This window comes from Schistocerca cancellata, chromosome 12 (assembly GCF_023864275.1).
Source record: "Schistocerca cancellata isolate TAMUIC-IGC-003103 chromosome 12, iqSchCanc2.1, whole genome shotgun sequence".
Classification (NCBI taxonomy): Eukaryota; Metazoa; Arthropoda; class Insecta; order Orthoptera; family Acrididae; genus Schistocerca; species Schistocerca cancellata.
In genome coordinates this window covers 9,085,692-9,110,462 of record NC_064637.1, presented here as the reverse complement: position 1 = coordinate 9,110,462, position 24,771 = coordinate 9,085,692, and the positions used below count along the sequence as shown (strand labels likewise).

At 40.5% G+C, this 24,771-nt stretch overlaps 1 protein-coding gene across 1 annotated transcript in view; it reads left to right on the top strand.

The window, feature by feature from the left end:
- The window catches only part of LOC126109887 (uncharacterized), a 142,741-nt gene that overhangs the window by 17,128 nt on the left and 100,842 nt on the right, over positions 1 to 24,771 (top strand). Inside the window, exons 2-3 of the mRNA XM_049914975.1 lie at positions 6,670 to 6,971; positions 19,848 to 20,049. Coding sequence (XP_049770932.1) covers positions 6,700 to 6,971; positions 19,848 to 20,049 — 474 coding nt within the window. The 5' untranslated portion in view covers positions 6,670 to 6,699. The remainder of the gene's footprint in view (positions 1 to 6,669; positions 6,972 to 19,847; positions 20,050 to 24,771) is intronic.

The following is a 24,771-nucleotide window of genomic DNA, read 5'->3' as shown; positions in this document are numbered from 1 at the left end:
GACTAGAAGGGATCGGTTGGTAGGACATGTTCTGAGACGTCGAGGGATCACCAATTTAGTATTGGAGGGCAGCGTAGGTACTGGGAGATGAAGAAGCTTGCACAGGATAGAGTAGCATGGAGAGCTGCATCAAACCAGTCTCAGGATTGAAGACCACAACAACAGCATCCAAAGTGACCCTGATTTCGACAAGATCTGGTTCATGCAAGACGGAGCTCGACCCCATCGAAGCAGGAGAGGCGCACTTTGGAGACCGAATTCTGGCCTCCATGGCTGCCATATTCTTCGGATCTGAACACATGCGACTCGTTTTTGTGGGGATATGCTAAAGACAAAGAGTACAGAAATAGGCCCAAAACCATTGCTGTGCCGAAAACAGCCGTTCAGGAGACCATCGATAGCATTTATGTTCCGACACTGCAGTTGGTCATGCAGAATTTCGCAGTTTGTCTGCACCAGCCATATCACCGCAAATGATGGCAGGCATATCGAACATGTCATAATCTAAATCGCAGTCTAACATAACAGTCGCGACACTCACTGCTGTAAAAGTTGTTGCCGTTTGACAGATGGAGCGTCACTAGCGCTCCAAGCGGCAGGTAAGGTGAACATCAGACGCGTTGTAAGCATGTTTGTTTACATCCATTTCCTACGTAATTTCCGAATTATTCGAGTTATTTTCTTGCTTCCAAGAGTTTGTTTAGTATCAGAAGGCATATATGTTTCTATTAATGATTCTAAAATAAGCGCAAGTATGGACAAAAACCATGAATAGAGTGGCAAGCTACAACACATTCGTGAAGAAACACTTGTGACATTGGACAGAATTGCAGCTTACCACGTTGATATCAAAAGAATATAAACACACAGATTCACATGCAAGAAGCACAGACATGTACCTCTACATGCAAAAGCGATCGACAGCTCGTTTATCGTTCTGTAGGCCTACTGTGTGTGTCATTGTTGCCTGTTGCCACAAGTACGACCTTAATCTTTATACTATTCAAAGTGGGGAAAGCAACTGCCAAATAGTGGTAGAAATATGCTTAAAACATTATAATGAGCTGATTCCATTACATTTCACGAAAAACGAAATATTTGAATAATTTTCAAACAATGTCTGTAGGCACTTTCCTTGTCCCATAATAGTTTCGCTCGATCTGCACATTCTGACACTTCACACGGTTTTGTAAGACATGAACAGCTGCACTTAATCTAACCACTTTATCGTCAAAGCACGTCTGTGGTGACGATTCGCACGAATCTGGCACTGATACATGGAGAGCTGAACTGGCTGCTTCTGTGTCATACGACTGTTTTACAGCTTTAGATTGACTGTCGAATCTTTGTGGCAGTTGAGGTGGCTTATTTAGGATGTCAGTGTGGGTACTGCATTCCACACGAGTTTGTTATTGTCTGCGTTCATGAACTGGTTTTCTTCGAAATGTAGCGTACAAAACCTAATATTATTACACAGGTAAACTGTGTCTTTCTTCATAAGGTCTTCTCGTCTGCTATTAACAAGCCATTTTCTGCTCCTAAAACGATACATTCATCATTTATACACATATAGTTTGCAAGTGAATCCTGACGATACAGTTTAGTAACATGATGGTATATACCTCTCAGGATCCTTAGGAAACCTACAAAGAGACACCTGTGGTGTCTTCATCCTGTTGTTGCTGCAATTTATTGCGCTACAAACGCTCCCGATGGTAAAAACCATTGTATAAATCAAAATAATAAATCACTATTCGCTTTCACGATCGCGCCGAACTCACAGTTCAACCTACCAGCCGCTTGGAGCGCTGCTGGCGCTGTAGGCAACAAAATCGAGGCGAAGTGTCGCGACTGTTATGTTAGACTGTGATCTAAATCCGAATGTCTGTAGAGATGTTGAATAAAGTGTGTGCATGCCGCAGTTTGTACCTAATTTACATTTTTTTCATATAGTTCAATAATTGTCACTCTGTATATCTTCATTGTCGCAAATACAGGGTGACACAATAATGGGTATGTTTGAAATGAGTAGTGGCAACCATGGGCAGGTGGCAGCACTGCGTGTTCGTGACAGCTAGTAAACAGTCCGCCATTTCAGTAATCGTGGATCAGTGGAAAGGACAGCAGCGTGCGAGAGGGAGTTTCGACGTTTTTATAATTTAGGACGTCATGATGCCGTTCCGTCAAAATGCGCGATAAAGTGTTGGATTAATAACTTTGAAGAGACTGGATCTGCCCTCAAGAAGAAACCAACAGGACGACCGAGAAGTGTGCGTTCTCCAGCGAACACTGATCTACGCAGGTCTGTCTCGCGGAGCCCACGGCGTGCAATTCGTAAGCGAGCAGCAGTGCTTTGAATGTCCCGACAGAGTATTTCGCAGAATTATTTGTCTTGATTTAAAATTTCTACAAACTACAACTGAAGGACAACGATTAGGATTCTGTCAACAAATAACAAAAATAAACAATGACGACGAATTTTAAAATGAGCTATGCTACGTCGTAAAGAGAGAACAAATGCTTAACTTGACCTTTGACTTTGACACAGATGACAGGTACTGCATTTAAAACTCTCTTTTGATTTTTTGCCTAGATGCGTTCATATTAAAAGGTTTTACCAGTCTAATGCAGACAATCTGTGAAAGTATTTGACTATATATGTATTCTTCGTGGCTGCTGTAAGGAGAGACAGGTTAGGTACAGGACGAGTTGGCGGTCGGAGGTTTCCGTTTCTCAGAGAACACCGGGGAAAGTCGGAGAAAACTGCTACAACTCGCGATGAAGACTCCGTCTCTCGTGGCAGCTACAATACCCACAGTCGCTGTAAGATTTTCTGGAAACACTTTCAGAATGGGAAGGTATAACAACAGTGACAGTATGATATCTTCTGACTAACAGACTGGTCGTTTAGGGAACGTCTTGAAATACACAAGCAGACGGCGAAATATTGCGCAGTTCGCCCAGTATTATTAATTCGCGAAGAATTCACTATACACCGTATTGCTTAACACAGTTTTATGAAGGTCCAGGGATCCAACACCGAATAAAAGTTCGTAGACGATATTTACCTTCTTTTTTACAAATTCAATTTTTTTATTCTTTATAATTGCGATTACAAGTTGTATCTCCCTTGCACTTCAAAATTACTTCTATATGCATACTTACCTGACCTCAAAAAAAAAAAAACAACGTCCAATCCGCATTCCTTATCTCCAACAATTACAAAAAAACATAGATGCTGATACACTCCCAATTGTTCCCGTCATATCTCAAGGTGAGCGGCGACAACATCGTTGCACGAAACACGAAAATACACCACTGGCCCCAATCTAGGTTGTTAGCATAGCCTGCAGAAATAGGGTCTAGTGCAGCAGGGGATACAACCCGTCGGCTTTGAACAATGACGTCATTCCTTAGTCATAGATCGTAATGTCTTCACTTCGAGGCATAGATAATAAAGCAGTTCTGTGTTCTAATAAGCACTATCATTAAAATAATTGAATGTAAATCTAAAAGCGATCGCTTGATATTGGGTGCATCATTTTACTGATTGCTTAATGAAGTAGGATCAGTTTATTCTATCTCGTGAGATTTTTTTTTTTAAAAAGCCAAAAAACTCTTATTACGTACTGAAGGGAGCTAGAACACTAAGAAGAATCGCTTCTCGGCTTTTGACAAGATATTGCTTAATAAAGTAGGATCAGTTTATTCTATCTCGTAAGTTTTTTTTTTTAAGCCAAAAAACACTTATTAGGTACTGAAGGGAGCTGCTTAATAAAGTAGGATCAGTTTATTCTATCTCGTGAGATTTTTTTTTTTAAAAGTCAAAAAATCGTTTCTTTACTGATTGCTTAATGAAGTAGGATCAGTTTATTCTATCTCGTGAGATTTTTTTTTTTAAAGCCAAAAAACTCTTATTACGTACTGATGGGAGCTAGAACACTAAGAAGAATCGCTTCTCGGCTTTTGACAAGATATTGCTTAATAAAGTAGGATCAGTTTATTCTATCTCGTGAGATTTTTTTTTTTAAGTCAAAAAACACATATGGTTTTGACAAGATCAATGTTTATCTCTCTCGCATTCCTTTGTTTCTCTACATTCTCCTCAGCTCTTTCATCTCTGTAATACATGCTCTCTGGCGACTTGTGACGTCATTGTTCAAAGCCGGCGGGTTGTATCCCCTGCTGCACTAGTCCCCAGAAATACATGCTGTTGTTGAGTATTTGTCCAATTTTAAAGTCAATTCGATTTCGAATGCAAATGAATGTAGGCAAACTGCCGTTTAAATGTATTGGATGTTCAAAAAAACCAAACTATACAGTATACATTCCCATGGTTGGCAACACGACGTAATTTCCGCTCGCTCACAGCCAAACTTGTGTCACTGTGCCGCATCCAACGTTCCGTAGTGCTGTTCTTGAGCAACCTGGACGATAAAATCTTCCACGGTGCAGGTCATGTGCAACAACAACAACCACCACATAGTAAATAAAAAATCGCTATCACGATTCAATCCAATTCTCGAACCCGCGACGTATTTACTTCTCTCGATACTATCTCTAAAACGCCTCATTCCTCTGCAGTTGTTATCGCAAGAATAAATTACAATCAGTCGAATGTGATTTATTTCGTTCTTTAGACTTTTAATTCTGGATTAATTTTCTTTCTCGTCTCGTCTGAATTTCATCAGCTTGCTCCAAAACTGATTAAATGCTGGTAACGTTTTTCCGCGCTATTCTAATACGTGAACATCGGGCGAATTTCTCATTTGCAACCCAAGCGGCAGATCGTTATAGTTTCTCATAAACAAAATATTGACTTGGGTTCAGAATCAAGTAATGGTTTTCGAAGGAGAACATCTTCCCGTTTGAATGTTACATTTGCTTAAAAAGCAACATAGATGAGTGTATACAATATCCATATGCGTGTGAACTTTTATTACGAACATGTTCAGATAGAATAGAAGTTTTTAAGTTGAATGTTATTTCTTCGGGCGTTCCACAAAATTGTCAGGTTTTAAGCAGAGCATTTGATTGTCGTAGTTGCTAGTACGTAGCTCCTCGCGTTTCCCTACCGCTCGCACGAGTCTAATGTCACGTGATTGATCGAGAAAGTCAGTGTTGTATCGAGTGCTTCGGCATATGGATACATCCCTTTCTCTTTGAACGCAAGCATTCTTTGCTACACAGTACCGTTCGGGATCGTTCAAAATACATTTTTATGAATATGAGACCTCAATAGACAAAGCTTCACCTGTAAATGTAAGACGACCCCACATTCATCTATTAAACAATGTAAAAACGTTGACCTGAGCAGCAGTTACATGACATGCGAATATGGGTCGACAGAAGCGTCCGATCCCACGCGTCGGCTTTGACCCGTGACGTAAGGGTGTTGTCGTGTGTAACGTCATGACGGCGCGGAGTTTGGTTTGAGTGTGGCTGTCTCCAGTTCTGTTTTATCTTATTTTGTTTACTTTTCTGATCTGTTCGTTCTATCTCGTGAGATTTTTTTTAATTTAAAAACGCTTATTACTCATTTTAATTATCTGTTTCCTCCAATTTCTGTTTTAGTTTATTATATTTATCTTTCTGATCTGTTCGTTCTATCCCGTGAGATTTTTTTTTTTAAAAAGACAAAAAACACTAATCAGCTACTGAAGCATCTTTTATCTTCTATGGTTTGCAGGGGTTACGACCCGTGAGGAGGTGGGTGGGTTATTCATGCATGGCTGTCTTCACTTACACGTTGTAGCTACGCAAGATGTCTAAATTTGTTTATATTTAGTTTGCCCCCCCACCCAAAATACCCCATTTCCCGCGCTTGTCCCGTTAGTGTCATTAGGCTTCTTGTGGAAAATGTGTGTGTTTGTTTTTGTTTCCGCCATATTTGTGACGTCATGGGTCAAAGCAGACGGGCGGGATCGGACGCTTCCGTATTTCCGCGAATATAAGCGACCCTATCATTCTCGGACAACCGATCTAGGAAAAACCTCGTCTTATAATCTGATAAATGCGGTATTTGTTTTAGACTTTGGTCGTAAGTTTTGCATATAATGTCAAAATGTTGTTAACTGAAACTTCCTGGCAGACTAAAACTGTTTGCTGGATCGGGACTCTAAATTGTGTTTCACGAGCAAGTGCTGTACGTATTGCAGCTTCAAGTCCGTTATAACTCGTCTCTTATCTTCCATATTCCACATACGTTCTCCTGCATGCTGTGTGCTGCTCCGTTTATGTTGGTGGTGGCGTAGGTTTTCTGTTTACTGGATCCATGTGGGTCTAGTGGCAATGGGATTTCGTTGAGGGGAACAATCTTCGTGTAAGTTTTTACTGTGTTTAAAGGCATTGGTAAGAACAACATTCTCGACCCAAAACCCTCTATGATCTTGTGGAGAACGTGTTAATTCGTGATATTTTATTTTGCTATCCTTTTTTCCCTAGTAACGTCACCCGCTTGGTTCTTAGGCCTTGTATCTGTCACATAGATGATGTCAACGCCCTGTCGGCATGGTATCGCACTGTTAACTCGCCCCTTACGATTTCAAAAACAGCTGTCAAGTGATAGTGCAATGAATAACAGCATCAGTTCACTAACATTGTTGCCAGCAGTTGAAATCCACAGATTCGTATGAATCTAGGTTTGTAACGCATTTTGTTTTCTTTCAGCGCTTGCGAACATATCTGACAGACATCCACATGACAACTCCTTCCAACTCTACACAGTCTGAAGGCCCACCCGACAGCAAAATGGCTTCAGGCTGCAATTACAGAGGCAGACGCCATGTGCCCGCTGAAGGCAGCATGATGTGGCATACGGGCATCAATGACTTACCAGACGAACTACTGCTAATGATCTTGTCTCACGTGGCTTTCACCGATCTACTGGATGTGGTACCGAACGTGTGCCGTCGCTGGAAAAAGCTGTCTCAAGATTCCAAGTTGTGGGCTGACAGGGAATTCAATATTGGGTAAGAAACCTACTAATACATAAAATGCGAATTGTTCTGCTTTTAAAAAATATTGTAGGCTGATACCTTTATTTATTATATTGTAACATTGACGTTGAAAACTTTGCATTTAAACATACTGTCAGGTCAACTCAATGGAGTAATCTGGTTTTAACCGAAAATGTATTCCAGTTTTAGAATACTGTTTTCCTTTTTTTGTATTTGTTAGTTTGAGAGAGTGTTGGGTAGATGTGATAGAGGCACTTCGTATGTGTGTACCGGTATGCTATTAATTCCCCGTTAATCTTTTTCCCTCTGCCACTTATGAACCAGAGTGTATAGCAATCTCTTTACCTTTCTATTTTGCTCCTTTAGGTTTGTATGTGAGCGTGTACCTGTTCATTTATCCTCGCCCTCATTTTTATCCCGATGGAGTTTTAGAAAAGTGTGAACGATCTGGTCTGGAGGGACAGTTTAAATTCAGCTCCAGTTCAGCTGGGACGAGACATGCCACTTCTCGCAAAAAAATTGCAATCGGATCATGTTTTATAGCAACTGAGGTGAGTTCTGCCACAAGCATACGGTATGTGTAAAAAATTTGGGAATACTTAATAAAACTGAACCCACCAATTGCGCCCAGCGACAGTGCCCACCAGTTTAAGGGCTGTGACGTACAAAAAGTACTTTCTGACAGTCGCAGTATAGGTGTCCCTGGACGAATACGGTATCATCGTCTGCGATGTTCTAATTCTTAACACCTTCAGATATACCGAAAACTCGAAAGTATTTGACCATTGTGGAGAAAAATGGGATTGTCATTGGGCTCATAAATACACTGATGGAAAAAATCGCAGCACCGAAAATGAATTACTGTAGAGTAATGAAATTTTGGCCATAAATTTGTCTAGGTAACATGTTGTTGTTGTTGTGGTCTTCAGTCTTGAGACAGGTTTGATGCAGCTCTCCATGCTACTCTATTCTGTGCAAGCTTCTTCATCTCCCAGTACCTACTGCAGCGTACATCCTACTGAATCTGCTTAGTGTATTCATCTCTTGGTCTCCCTCTACGATTTTTACCCTCCATGCTGCCCTCCAGTACTAAATTTGTGATCCCTTGATGCCTCAGAACATGTCCTACCAACCAATCCCTTCTCCTAGTCAAGTTGTGCCACAAACTCCTCTGCTCCCCTGTCCGCCGCTCGTGGTCTCGCGGTAGCGTTCTCGCTTCCCGAGCCCGGGGTCCCGGGTTCGATTCCCGGCGGGGTCAGGGATTTTCATCTGCCTCGAGATGACTGGGTGTTTGTGTTGTCCTCATCATTTCATCATCATCCAGGAAAGTGGCGAAATTGGACTGAGCAAAGGTTGGGCAATTGTACGGGCGCTGATAACCACGCAGTTGAGCGCCCCACAAACCAAACATCATCATCATCCTCTGCTCCCCAATCCTATTTTCAATACCTCCTCAATAGTTATGTGATCTACCCATCTAATCATCAGCATTCTTCTGTAGCACCACATTTCAAAAGCGTCTATTCTCTTCTTGTCTAAACTATTTATCGTCCACGTTTCACTTCTTCCATTGCTACACTCCATACAAATACTTTTTGAAACAACTTCCTGACACTTAAATCAATACTCGATGTTAACAAATTTCTTTTCTTCAGAAACGCTTCCCTTGCCATTGCCAGTCTACAGTTTGTATCCTCTCTACTTCTACCATCATCAGTTATTTTGCTCCCCAAATAGCAAAACTCCTTTACTACTTTAAGTATCTAATTTCCTAATCTAATTCCCTCAGCATCACCCGACTGAATTCGACTACATTCCATTATCCTCGTTTTGCTTTTGTTGATGTTAATCTTATATCCTCCTTTCAAGACACTGTCCATTTCGTTAAACTGCTCTTCCAAGTCCTTTGCTGTCTCTGAGGTTCGCCGATTACATTGTAATTCTGTCAAAGTTTTTATTTCTTCTCGGTCAATTTTAATTCCTACTCCAAATTTTTCTTTTGTTTCCTTTACTGTTTGTTCAATATACAGATTGAATAGCATCGAGGATAGGCTACAACCCTGTCTCACTCCCTTCCCAACCACTGCTTCCCTTTCATGTCCCTCGACTCTTATAACTGCCATCTGGTTTCTGTACAAATTGTAAATAGCCTTTCGCTCCCTGTATTTTACCCCTGCCACCTTCAGAATTTGAAAGAGAGTATTCCAGTCAACATTGTCAAAAGCTTTCTCTAAGTCTACAAATGCTAGAACCGTAGGTTTGCCTTTCCTTAATCTTTCTTCTAAGGTAAGTCATATGGTCAATATTGCTTCACGTGTTCCAACATTTCTACGGAATCCAAACTGATCTTCCCCGAGGTCGGCTTCTGCAAGTTTTTCCATCTGTATGTAAAGAATTCACGTTAGTATTATGCAGCTGTGACTTATTAAACTGATAGCAGGTGTTGACAGATGTGAAAATTACCGAACTTTCTTTGGGATTGGAATTATTATATTCTTCTTGAAGTGTGAGGGTATTTCGCCTGTCTCATACATCTTGCTCACCAGATGGTAGAGTTTTGTCAGGACTGGCTCTCCCAAGGCTGTCAGTAGTTCTAATGTTGTCTACACCCGGGGCCTTGTTTCGACTCAGGTCTTTCAGTGCTCCGTCAAACTCTTCACGCAGTATCATATCTCCCATTTCATATTCATCTACATCCTCTTCCATTTCCATAATATTGTCCTCAAGAACATCACCCCTGTATAGACCCTCTATATACTCCTTCCACCTTTCTGCTTTCCCTTCTTTGCTTAGGACTGGGTTTCCATCTGAGCTCTTGATATTCATGCAAGTGGTTCTCTTTTCTCCAAAGGTCTCTTTAATTTTCCTGTAGGCAGTATCTATCTTACCCCTCATGAGATAAAGAGTCTACATCCTTACAGTTGTCCTCTAGCCACCCCTGCTTAGGCATTTTGCACTTCCTGTCGATCTCATTTTTGAGACGTTTGTATTCCTTTTTGCCTGCTTCATTTGATGGCATTTTTATATTTTCTCCTTCCATCAATTATATTCAGTATCTCTTCTGTTACCCAAGGATTTCTACTAGCCCTCGTCTTTTTGCCTACTTGATCCTCTGCTGCCTTCACTATTTCATTCCTCAAAGCTACCCATTCTTCTTCTACTGTATTTGTTTCCCCCATTCCTGTCAGTTGTTCCCTTACGCTCTCCCTGAAACTCTGTATAACCTCTGGTTCTTTCAATTTATCCAGGTCCCATCTCCTTAAATTCCCACCTTTTTGCAGTTTCTTCAGTTTTAATCTACAGATCATAACCAATAGATTGTGGTCAGAGTCCACATCTGCCCCTGGAAATGTCTTACAATTTAAAACCTGGTTCCTAAATCTCTGTCTTACCATTATGTAATATATCTGATACCTTCTAGTATCTCCAGGATTCTTCGATGTATACAACTTTCTTTCATGATTCTTGAACCAAGTGTTGGCTATGATTAAGTTATGCTGTGTGCAAAATTCTACGAGACGGCTTCCTCTTTCATTTCTTACCCCCAATCCATATTCACCTACTATGTTTGCTTCTCTCCCTTTTCCTACTCTCGAATTCCGGTCACCCATCACTATTAAATTTTCGTCTTCCTTTACTACCTGTATAATTTCTTTTATCTCATCATACATGTCGTCAATTTCTTAATCATCTGCAGAGCTAGTTGGCATATAAACTTGTACTACTGTAGTAGGCGTGGGCTTGGCCACAATAATGCGTTCACTATACTGTTTGTAGTAGCTTACCTGCACTCCTATTTTCCTATTCATTATTAAAGCTACTCCTGCTTTACCCCTATTTGATTTTGTATTTATAAGCCTGTATTCACCTGACCAAAAGTCTTGTTCCTCTCGCCACCGAACTTCACTAATTCCCAGTATATCTAATTTTAACCTATCCATTTCCCTTTTTAAATTTTCTAACCTACCTGCCCGATTAAGGGATTTGACATTCCACGCTCCACTCCGTAGAACGCCAGTTTTCTTTCTCCTGATAACGACATCCTCTCGAGTAGTCCCCGCCCGGAGATCCGAATGGGGGACTATTTTACCTCCAGAATATTTTACCCGAGAGGACGCCACCATCATTTAATCATACAGTAAAGCTGCATGCCTTCGGGAAAAATTACGGCTGTAGTTTCCCCTCGCTTTCAGCTGTTCGCAGTACCACAACAGCAAGGCCGTAACATATTTAACTGATTAACATTTCGAGATCACAGATTAATCTTAGCGAGAGAGGAGGCTTTGAAAATGTGAAATGCCTGTACATTAATAACTGGTGTAACCACCAGAATAATTTCTAACACTCAAACGTGCGTGTGTCGTGTTGTACAGGTGCCAGATGCCAATTTGTTAGATGGAGTTCTGTGCCTGCTGCACTCGGCTGCTCAATATGGGGGTAGTTAATGCGGTTTGTGGTGGATGCCGGAGTTGTCATCCGGTGACGTCCCGTACGTGCTCGATCGGAGAAAGATCTGACGATCGAGCGGGCCGAGACGACACGTCGAAACTGTGTGGAGCCTGTCGGAGTACGACAGTGGTATACGGGCGAGTGTTATCCCTTTGGAAAACACCTTCTGGAACGGTGTTCACGAATGGCAGCACAACAGGTCGAGCACCGAGGCAGAACCGGCTCGATCAGAAAACGCGACAGACCTCCACCCGTACCCTCCAGGGAGCTCTAGCTCGACAACACTGGAGTCGCAGGTGGTGGCGGTTTGAGGGGTCAGTGAAATGCACGCGACACGGTGTCCGGCTCAGAGCTGTCCTCTAAGCGACCAATTTGTAACAGTTCCTCGTGGCACTGTGCTGCCAACTGCTGCTGCAGACGTACCTACGGAACGCGACGGTCTTCCCCTCGGCGGCGCCGCACGGGCGTCTGAGGCGCGTTCTCCTCCCAGTCGTACCTCCTCTCAACCGCCACTGCCGGCGATCGGTGTGCAGTGGCTACATTCCTGCCAAGTCTTTCTGCAGTACCACAGAAAGAACGTCCAGTATAACACGACCTCACTCAAATTCACCGAGGTGTCGGTAACGACATTTTTGTCGTCTTTGAGTCATTCCCGACTGATGTCAACTCGCCGTGTCCGATCTCGAAGGTAACTAGTGCTCGCAACAGTTACAGTGCGTATTTGAAACAAATCGGAGCTGCATCCTCACAGTGGCATTACTAGTGCCACTGCTATACGACTGGTGTGAAATCTGGATAGATGACATCTTTCAGATATAGAAACACGCCTTCCAACTTTTATTTATGTAGGACAACTCCTTCTGGGTGATGAAATTTTTTATCTATCAGTGTGTTATGACTCAGTTATTAGCATCCAGGTAGGCTATATTTGATTCTGTCTTTCTTTCTGAGGTTACTCACTGTAATATGACACTATTTAGCATGTCTGTGGCCTAGTTTTGGTGCACTGAGAAATAATTTCTCTCGGTACCCTCGTGCAGATTTTATTCGTTTACATTACAGCAGTATAGGCTTTTACAATTTCTGATTTTTAAAAAGATATTTAGCCTCGAAACTTCCTGGCAGATTAAAACTGTGTGCCCCACCGAGACTCGAACTCGGGACCTTTGCCTTTCGCGGGCAAGTGCTCTACCACCTGAGCTACCGAAGCACGACTCACGCCCAGTCCTCACAGCTTTACTTCTGTCAGTACCTTGTCTCCTACCTTCCAAATTTTACTCTGTGCACACTCCGCTGCAGAGTGAAAATCTCATTCCGTATTTAGCCTTGTTTACTATGACCAATTTGTATAAACATTCTACCTGTGATTGTAAGAAAGATCTTTTGTATGGCTTTAGTGTTTGTCATGTTTCTCTTTGTGAATGAATCTGGAAACCTGAGTTATCAAAATCCCATCACCTACATAAATACATAAATGACCTTGTGGATGACATCGGAAGTTCACTGAGGCTTTTTGCGGATGATGCTGTGATATATTGAGAGGTTGTAACAATGGAAAATTGTACTGAAATGCTGGAGGATCTGCAGCGAATTGACGCATGGTGCAGGGAATGGCAATTGAATCTCAATGTAGACAAGGGTAATGTGCTGCAAATACATAGAAAGAAAGATCTCTTATCGTTTAGCTACAATATAGCAGGTCAGCAACTGGAAGCAGTTAATTCCATAAATTATGTGGGAGTACGCATTAGGAGTGATTTAAAATGGAATGATCATATAAAGTTGATTGTCGGTAAAGCAGATGCCAGACTGAGATTCATTGGAAGAATCCTAAGGAAATGCAATCTGAAAACAAAGGAAGTAGGTTACAGTACGTTTGTTCGCCCACTGCTCGAATACTGCTCAGCAGTGTGGGATCCGTACCAGATAGGGTTGATAGAAAAGATAGAGAAGATCCAACGGAGAGCAGCGTGCTTTGTTACGGGATCATTTAGTAATTGCGAAAGCGTTACGGAAATGACAGATAAACTCCAGTGGAAGACTCTGCAGGAGAGAGACTCCAGTAGCTCGGTACGGGCTTTTGTTGAAGTTTCGAGAACATACCTTCACCGAGGAGTCAAGCAGTATATTGCTCCCTCATATGTATATCTCGCAAGGAGACTGTGAGGATAAAATCAGAGAGATTAGAGCCCACACAGAGGCATACCGACAATCCTTCTTACCACGAACAATAAGAGACTGGAAGATAATGGAGAAGCGATAGAGGTACTCAAGGTACCCTCCGCCTCACACCATCAGGTGGCTTGCGGAGTATGGATGTACATGTAGATACATGTGCCACCTGTTGTGGGCTGCGTATGCTAGCCGTTTCTTTCTGTACGTTTCTTTTCTCAGTAGTATTTGTAGTGTGAGCAACTGTGGCTCCTACGTATTTACTGCGTGATGCATCTGTGTAGGTTCAATCCAATTTTAGTAGACGCAAATGGTGCCACTTATCTGAAAAGGTAATCTGCTGCATATTTATGCAGATGTATGTACTTCTTGTCAAACTGAGCTGGTTATTTGTTTTTCAATACGTCTCGGCTATTCTCACGGTAATGTGTTTTATAGGTCAACACACAGGGCCTTGTCAAAAAAATGTGGGCAGCTACCTGCTGGGTCTTTCATATGTTTTAGGCACAGTTTCCCGTGTATTTAATATCTTCTGTATCAGTAAGTTTTTTTATATATTTTTAAATTTTTTGGGCTTTTAATGCATTGACTGTTACTGGCTTTTTTGATAAATCATGGTCATGCCATTTGTATGCAAGGTTGTATTTTTTCTCATAGATCAATCTGAAGATGCCTTGTATAAGGTGAAATGCATCATTGGAGGAGAAATAAAATAAGAAATCCAGTTTTGCAACCAGTACTCATTGTTCATTTGTATTAAAGATTTTGTAATATTGGAAAGATCAGCAACTTTCTTTAAATGTACAGAAAAGTAAAATTACGTGCTTAACAAAACACACAAATGTGGAATCCTACGAGTATGACATCTCTGTACAACTTAAACAATTCCAATAATAACTCAAACACTTCTTTAACCATTTGTGGGAATCTGAAATGGGGTGACCACATAGGCAATTGGAAGTAAAGCAGATGGTGTATTTAATTTCATTGTGTAAGACACTGGGTAATTGCAATCAAATTCCAAATAATATTGCTTACATACATCATTTGATCCATCTCAAAGCATTACTCGAGTGTGTGGGACCCAAACCAAATGGGAGTAACAGCTGATATTAAACTATACAAAGTAGAATAACACAAATGAACAGATTTTTTCGTGTATTATTTAGAATCCAGTTGCTTCAGTATTGATGTCGATGTATATTCACGATACTGTTGCTTCATATATTGTTATTATTAATATTGTAGTTTTAGTAATGATGATGGTGATAATTGTTATTACCAGCATCACTATCACCAGAACCACTACCAACGGATGAAAGGATCCAGTGGCAATACACGGGACTCACGCTTGGGACAATGGCAATTCAAAACTGTTTCCAGTCATCCATATTCAGGCTTTGCACAATTTCATTAAATCTACTGAGGTAAATGATGAGACAGTTCCTTTGAATGTGCATAGTTAATTTCCTTCCCCATTGTGCTCCTGTACACATCTTCAGAAACCACTCCCCACACCCGGCCCTTTCGCTCCTACATAGAAACTTCACTGTGTACCGCCCACTGTGGGAAAGTCCTAAGTCATCTGGTAGGAGCCTTCTGATTGACCAGGTTCTTTCCAATCTTGATCTGTCTCTTGCCAAAGAGAGTTGTCCTAACCATATCAGCGTTGCCTGTGGCAGTTTTTCAGTTGTTGACCTTGCGCTCTCTTCCCCAAACTGATGGACTTTCTACAGTGATTGCTACGTGACAATCTTTTTGACAGTGACCACTTTCTGGTGATTTGCCATTTCCTGGTCATTGTCGAATGGCGGCTGATGCCTAATGATCAGTTTTCATCCCGTATGTAGGGTGAGATCATTCATTTGTTTGCAAAGGAAGGCCAATATTGTTTGCCCCATTTTTGTCCGGTCGGCAACACGCTTTGACGACAGAATCGAGGTGCACATCCTGCAGTCTTTCTCAAACGATTTTACAGAGACTGTTTGGTAAAAAACTTGCATTTTTGTGTTAATTATATCTGTTATGTCAGATTCGTGATGATGTGCCCATCATTTCATTATTGGTCATTGTTATTGTGATATTGCACGAACTTCGAAAAAGTTTGTAATGAAAACTGGGGGTCACTATGATTCTGTGTGTGGGCCGTACTGCATAATATGTAGCCGTGTATGAAATTTAGCTGACATATTGAATTTTTCTTTAGACTTTGGTGGAGGTCTTTACCTGTAACCAGTCTGAAAAATATGAGGAATGTTGTGGATTTCAAATGAGTGTGCTAGACCAGATTAATTTTTTTCAAACAGTTTCAGTTGTTGATTGAGAGTTTGGCAAATGATAGCGAACAAAGAGGAGAATATTTTTCCAAATGGTTATTGCGCAAAACTTCATTATCTACCTTGTTATTTCCACTAACTACAGACTTTTTTGACGAAAGAATGTAATTCTTAAGGGCCATCGGTAGCTGGTGAAACGAGATATGCTGTTGGGTTTTGAGACAGCATCAGTGAAGGACATTACACATTTATTTTTGTAGTGACGATGTGCTTTTTCATAAGCTGTTGACTTGACTTTACTTTTCTTCAATTCCTCAATTAATAAAACTACAGTTCCAGAATTCTCTTGCAGCTGCATCTGCACAACATGTAAGTGAGGTGAAGAAATGTGTAGGTTTTACTCAAAACTTGCAAGACGTGATGCTTCTCTAAAACTTACAAATGGTTAAACAGCCTGGTGAAAACGAATCATTGCTTTTGTTGCATTTTCAGCGGAATTCTTTCTAGATACTAACCAAAGCAGAGGTGACAGTAGATCTTTTTGAATGCTCACTATAGAAGTGCGGGCACCGAGAGGCTCCACTTAATACTTACAAAAAATGTGAGTGTAGAATTTGGTTTAGAACAACACTTCCCTCCAGTGCTCGGCATTCCCCGTACAGTACGTGCCTGCAACCCCCATTACTATTGCCCCTCCATCCGTGCCTTGCCGATTGCGCATTTATCGGCCACATTATTTTGCACGTACTCTACCACTTTGGGTCTTCAGGGAGCTAATGGCAGTCGTATTCCTCCGCCGTCACCTTCGTCCCCTCTGTCGAGAAGGCGTCGGCAAAGTCTCGGACACTACCACCCGTGCTATTGGAGCTGTTATTCCCCTCTCCACGAGCCCGCCCTACCTCTGGCTGCTGCTACAGTGGACCAAAGACACTGCAGTGGCTACTCAGCTGTGAAAGTGTACTGAAACATCTCTGGTGACATTCCGTGATGACAAATTATACGATGACGCTTTCACTGATCGAGAACTCTTCGGGCTCTTCACTCGTCACGTGATGTGACCCCAGATCCTAATTCAATTCGTCACGATTATCCAGTGCACTGTTCTACTATTCCTAGAAAGTATTTTCCATTCACAATGTTGAGATAATATAGTTAGCCCAACCCTCGAACTAGACAGAATCCTAGCCATTTCTTGAAGGATTACGTAGTTTCCAAAATGAGTTTCTTCTTACGCCCGTCTATAATTAGTCAGATATCACCCAAAATTGACATTTTGTGGTTTGAAAGCTCACAAGTAAGACCTATGTTGGGCATTAATAACACATGTACTTCCTTCACAAATCATATGTCAACTCTTATACAATTAAACCTCCTGGATTCAATCTATTGTGCCCAAACTGAGACTCAGAAAGGATAATGGGGATCTCTTTCCTTAAAAACTTTAAAATGTTTCTACCTATGCTTTGGAACTCGGTGCACCTCTATGTGTATCTTATGTTTCTGTGTCTGAGCAGATATTTTCTCTCAAAAAGCTGCTACATCTCGGAAGATGTCATTCTCTGATAGAGTTCATCACGTGCAAATAAAACTTAACAACTCTCGCCTATGACATCTTATTTTATAATTTTCAGTTGTAAGTACGATTTGTTTGTCGGAAGACTTAGGGGCGCACAGCTCCTCTGGAGTGGTGTATATTACCACAGTCGAAACGAGGGACTCGTTGCATTGGCATAGCGAGGCGGAATGAAATCGCAAATTGCATTGGCACAGTGAGGTGAAATGGAAGCATAAATTGACCAGTTGAGAGTAGGACTTGGACACTGAGGGTTCCGTACAGACTTATTTATGTATATAAAATAGTTTATTCATTTATCAATCTAGAATATTAGTGACTTGTGCCTGGTATTGACATTGATACTTGCAAGGTATGAGTCCCAGAGATTCCAAGACTTCCAGGAATGTTTTAATTTCATGTTTGAAATGGCAAAATAAATATATTTTTCATATAACAAAATTACAAATTCATAATTTTCTTATTTTTTCCCCTTTATTTATGCTGTGAAAACATGCTTTTTGCCAACTTTCATAACTGTACGTCAATGAGGAGTACCCTAAATTTTAATGAGTGAGTTTGCGAGTTTCAAAATTTGTGATGTAAATAATCTGTAATAAAATGTAATAAATAATAAATCTTTGGATTACATTGACTTAGAAGCTTACCTTCTTCACACTGCCGAGGGACTGTAGATGTTAAGGTGTGACAAATTTCAACTTGATACGTGTACACATATCTAAGAAAAAGGATTTTAACAGATTGTGGACAGTCAATCTGTCTGATAACAGGAGACAAATAAAATGTTTTTCATGTGATATAATTGCAAATTAACAATTTTTGGATTTTTTCCTTTGGTTGTGCTGTGAAAACTTACTTAATACAAAATTCCATGATTCTGCATCCGATAGGTTTCGATGAGTAAGTTTGTGAGTATCAAACTTGCAACGTAAGTGGCCATATCTTTTTATTGCACTGACATAGAAGTTTATTGCTCCAGTGGGTGTGTAGCACACTTTGTACACATGTGACGAACAGTTGTCTTTACGTTACTGAGGCAAACGTGTGTGTGCAAAATCAGAGTTTAATCTCAGTGTTATTAAACAGTGATAAAATAAACTTACATTATACGAGCTAAATCACTGTTTAATTAAACAATAATAAAAGAAAACCTTTCACTGTGTCATGCTGTTGCCACATACAAGTGTTACCCCACAGTGATGACCCACCCGAAGCATTACACGGCACAGTCGGGTCAGGTCCCTGTGGCCCACATTCCATTACTAATTACCTCGTAGGTAACTGCCCGATTGTGGGATCGTGCTGCTAGCTCAGAATCTGGGCATTTTCTTGCTTGAATCGTAATTTTTTTTCATCTAGGTTGCTTCCAGAATGAGATTTTCACTCTGCAGCGGAGTGTGCACTGATATGAAACTTCCTGGCAGATTAAAACTGTGTGCCCGACTGAGACTCGAACTCGGGACCTTTGCCTTTCGCGGGCAAGTGCTCTACCAACTGAGCTACCGAAGAACGACTCACGCCCGGTACTCACAGCTTTACTTCTGCCAGTGCCTCGTCCCCTACCTTCCAAACTTTACAGAAGCTCTCCTGCGAACCTGCAGAACTAGCACTCCTGAAAGAAAGGTTCACAGGAGAGCTTCTGTTAAGTTTGGAAGGTAGGAGACGAGGTACTGACAGAAGTAAAGCTGTGAGTACCGGGCATGAGTCGTGCTTGGGTAGCTCAGACGGTAGAGCACTTGCCCGCGAAAGGCAAAGGTCCCGAGTTCGAGTCTCAGTCGGGCACACAGTTTTAATCTGCCAGGAAGTTTCATCTAGGTTGCTGTTTATTTTATATTAGTGCTGCTCATTTGGCTGTACGACAACACAACTTATTACTGTGTTAGCTGAAGAAACAGTGAAGGAATAGATATGGGCTTCAAATTGTAAAACTAGGGAACAGAACAAAACAATATCATTTGCAATCGGTGCACTTTATGTGCAGGCACGCCGTTTCGAGGATAAATTTTTTTCTTCGCCGAGGGACCGTAGATGGTAATATGTGAGATAAATTTCAAGTGGATACGTCTACCCATTGCAAAAAAAAAAAGTTTTTTAACAGTCTGACACAGAGAGACAGTTGGATAATAGAGTGACCCAGTAAGGGCTTCCGCTTTTAGCAATTGAGGTACAGAACTGTAAAGATAAAGGTACTTCAAATGATCTTTTCATTCTATTGCCACGTGAAGGAACCGGTAGCTCTGAAAGGTAGTGTTGTTCATGTTCTTCCATTTCTGTGTCTGTGTTTGTCGCCATTTAATTTTTTTTTTCTGTTTACTTCTGGTTTTATGAGAGCATAGCTTCAATTATAGATGCTAAAATAGGTTACTACACACTATTTGCAAATTGTCAGAGAACTATCGGCACGTTACTATGTCACAGGGCCCTGTGGCAGTGCTACCTGGATGACCGTAAGGGTGGTGGGAACGAGCAGGAAGCAGTACAGATCTTCCGAAACGTCCCAAACCTGTGTATAGTGCGCATGTGGTTTAATGTCAACCCCCTCGTCATCCAGGAGCTCTGCGATCACTGCCCGAGGCTCGCAGAGTTGCACCTCCATCCCAGTCAGAAGCTCACCTACTCGGTAAGTGTCACATCTTTTAAAGTGTAAGGTAAGTAAACCTGCCAGTGGTTACACAGGGCAGCCGTTCACATCTCAGGAGATACACAAATTTTCTCTGGGCCTTCATTAGATCATTAGGGGCATCGTGGAAAGGCAGTGGACACGGTGTGTAAATTTCCCGATGTTTACAGTTCAAAATTGGCCACTTTTCAGTTTGTACTAGTAAAGTTTCAGCATATTTATTTCTGAAATTGGTAACTGTGAGAGAATTTCAGTATCTGTATCCGTAGCCTCTGTAAATGCCACAGCTGGAAATAAAACTACAGTCACAACACTCTTTCTCATTTCTGTTATGCACTGCCACCAGCAGCACTCCGAGCAGATATAAAGCTCAGCCTCTGGATACAGTATCGGATGAGTGAGAATAGTTTGTACTGACTTGTGATATAATTTTTACAATAGGAAGTGTGTGTGGTGCCATAAAAATCGGCAGTCACTAAATGCCTTACTTTCATAAGGCTGCTGTGGTCTTCAGTCCTGAGACCGTTTTGATGCAGCTCTCCATACTACTCTATCCTGTGTAAGCTTCTTCATCTCCCAGTACCTACTGCAACCTACATCCTTGTGAATCTGTTTAGTGTATTCATCTCTTCGTCTCCCTCCACGATTTTTACCCTCCACGCTGCCCTCCAATACTAAATTGGTGATCCCTTGATGCCTCAGAATATGTCCTACCAACCGATCGCTTCTTCTTGTCAAGTTGTGCCACAAATTTCTCTTCTCCCCAATTCTATTCAATACTTCCTCATTAGTTATCTGATCTGCCTGTCTAATCTTCAGCATTCTTCTGTAGCACCACATTTCGAAAGCTTGTATTCTCTTCTTGTCCAAACTATTTATCGTCCATGTTTCACTTCCATACATGGCTACACTCCATACAAATACTTTCATAAACGACTTCCTGACACTTAAATTTATACTTGATGTTAAAAAATGTCTCTTCTTCAGAAATTCTTTCCTTGCCATTGCCAGTCTACATTTTATACCCTCTCTACTTCGACCATCATCAGTTATTTTGCTCCCCAAATAGCAAAACTCCTTTACTACTTTAAGCGTCTCATTTCCTAATCTAATTCCCGCAGCACCACCCGATTTAATTAGATTACATTCCATTATCCTCGTTTTGCTTTTGTTGCTGTTCATTTTATATCCTCCTCTCAAGACACTGTCCATTCCGTTCAACTGCTCTTCCAAGTCCTTTGCTGTCTCTGACAAAATCCATGGAGAAGAAATAAAAACTTTGAGCTTCGCCGATGACATTGTAATTCTAATTCCTACTCTGAATTTTTCTTTTGTTTCCTTTACTGCTTGCCCAATATACAGATTGAATAACATCGGGGATAGGCTACAACCCTGTCTCAATCCCTTCCCAACCACTGCTTCCCTTTCATGCCCCTCGACTCGTATAACTGCCATCTGGTTTCTGTACAAATTGTAAATAGCCTTTCGCTCCCTGTTTTTTACCCCTGCCACCTTCAGAATTTGAAAGAGAGTATTCCAATCAACTTTGTCGGAAGCTTTCTCTAAGTATGGGAAAATTTACTTTCAATTTTCTTGTAAGCTACTCAACATTGTGACGTCTTCCAGTCACATGAATGAGTGAAATAAGCCTCCTAGCTGAAGAGGGAACCACACAGACATCAAAAGCAATAATACTGTTTACTCACACAGAAGATACAAATTCTGTAAGTGTTGTTATACCAGAACTACAAACAGAAAGAATCTGAAACACATTTGATTTTTAAGCAAAAGTGATTACATTTACAAAAATATTTGTGTATTCGAAAGTTGATTGAAATGTAAGATTGTGCGAATCGTTAGACTCCGTACAAATCTGTAATGTTAAGGGAAGTGTGTATCGTAATAACAGATAACCTCTCATAGAACTGACAATAGAAATATATGCTTCTCGTGTATGACATATATGTTTAAATTCTCTTGCTTTCAGTGGAGTGAACTGAAAGTGAAAGTATTTTTTCATGAATAAGTTGTAGCTTATGTCACTGAATCAGTAAGATTAGTCCGCTCTTACATTTATTTCACGATCATGTAGAAATACTTGGAACTCACACATGAAATAACTATTTTAGGATGCCCGTAAACAGGAAATATAAGGAATTATCAGGGAATTTCATGCAACTGCAAAATATCAGGGGATTTCATAAAGTATCAGAGAATTTTCTTGCAACTACTCAATACTTTGTTGTTTAATTACTGCAGAGAGGTACTTTGTGCCAGCATGTTCATTACAATGTTTCATGCTCTTTATGGATTGCAGTTGAAAGCTTAGTACACATTATTGTTTACAATAATACCATAATTGTTGAGACCTGTATTTGTGCTTGTTGTTCTGTGAAACTGTGGAAACTGAATCATGGAACATAAGATGCATATGTATCGCATAATGACCTTACATATTCTTTGCCATTGTTAAACATAAAAGTATAATATAAAGTTCCATAGTCCTAACATCATTCTCTCCATTCATGTCAAAATATCATCACCATCATCATCATCATCATCATCATCATCATCATCTCTCCACTTTTTTCAACATTTCACGAGGACCCTATTTCACCATAGTATCATCACATGATAATTCTCAACCAACCAATTTAATATTCTAAAATCAATCTATACATTATGCATTTATAGTCAAACTACAATCAATTCCAGTACACATGTGTCACTCAACTATTCCATTAAAAAATATTACTATCATTATCAACAGTTTTCATCTATGTGATCTGAAAAAGAGTGAGTTTCGTTACTTAATTGGCATTTATTACATTTATACAGCATGACAATTACTGAACTATATGAAAAAAATGCAAATTAGTTACAAACTATGGCATGCGCACACTTTATTTAACGTGTAAGCATCACTACAGATATTCGGATTTAGGTTATAACATGTTTGATTTGCCTGCCGTCATTGGCGATGATATGTTGCACACAAATAGAGAAATTATGCATGACCCGCCCTAGTGTCGGTTCGTTGATGCTGTCGATGACCTTCTGAATGATTGTTTTCAGCTCAGCAATGGTTTTGGGGTTATTTCTGTACACCTTGGCTTTAATTTAGCCCCACAAAAAGGAGTCACATGTGTTTATATCTGGAGAATATAGTGGACAATTGAGACCCATGCCAGTGGCCTCTGGGTACCCCAGAGCCAGAATGCGGTCCCCAGAGTGCTCCTCTAGGACATCAAACACTCTCCTTCTTCAGTGGGGTCAAGCCCCATCTTGCATGAAACAGATCTTGTCAAAATCAGGGTAACTTTGGATAATTGGGCTGAAATCATCTTCTAAAAGCTTCACACACCATTCGGTAGTCATTGTGCCGTCGAGGAATAACACACCGATTAATCCGTGACTGGACATTGCACACCACACAGTCACCCTTCGACGGTAAAGAGACTTCTTGATTGCGAAATGCAGATTCTCAGTTCTCCAAAAGGGCTCAGCCACTCTGTACTGTGACATTTTCACATGCAAATGCCTGACAACAACAATGCACGTGCACGTGTGCATAATAATTCCCATCATGCTCTGTGGCCAACCGTGCAGTTTGAATGTCCTAACACAAACCATTCAGAAGTTATGACAATTTTATTTCAAGTAGTTCAATAATTGTCACCCTGCATATAATAACAACAACAATAATAATGGTTTATTTGTCCATAATAACTTTTACAGTCGTGGACATAGTCAGTACATACCTGAACAATAATAATAGTTTAGTAGTAGAAATAAAGTACATACAACATTAAAAATCCTTGATGGAGTACAAACATTTAGCAATTAACACCTGCTTTAATTTTATTTTAAATATGTTTTGTTTTAACATTTTTATGATATTTGGCAATCTGTTGTAAAAAAAATCTTCCAGCAGAAAATGGATTATGATCGGTTGGTTTTTTATTTCTGAATTTTATGTGGTAATCCTCTTTCTTCCTTGTATTTAACTATGGATATCACTATTTATTACACTGTGCTCCATATTTTCTTTTACAAACAGTATAGTCCTTAGAACATATGATGAATACCCTGTTAGTATATTGTACTTAATGAAGTATTCTCTACAGGATTGATGTTTACTAATATTCGCTATTATCCTAATTGCTCTCTTCTGGGCTCTAAAAGCCCTATCCGTGTATACCGTTGGTGCCCCGCCCCAAATCTCAATACCGTATTGTAGGTGGGAGTTTATAATACCAAAATAGATTTGTCTTAAGACTGGTGACGCTATTATGCTAGAAAGGCGTTTTAGCAGGTAGGTATTACAGAAGATTTTATTACACATGTAGCTGATGTGCTCCTTCCCTGTAAGATGTTCATCAACTATAATACCCAGGAATTTGTTTATCAGTTGTTTCAATTGATAACTCTGGCTCAGTATCCACTTGTCTTGATTTGTAATTTAGCATAAACTCCATTAGAATTGTCTTTTCCTTATTTAATGCCAATTTATTTTTAGTCATATATTCTGTGATGAGGCTAGTGTTCTTCATATTATTTTGCACTGCTAGCTGTTTTGTAGGGCCCCAGCTTACGAAGGTGGTGTCGTTGGCATAATTCACAAGGTCTGCATTTTTTGGAATTATTATATCATTGATGTACATAATCAATGTATAATACATATATCTATGAACATTACATAGTCAATACTCAAATGTGCTC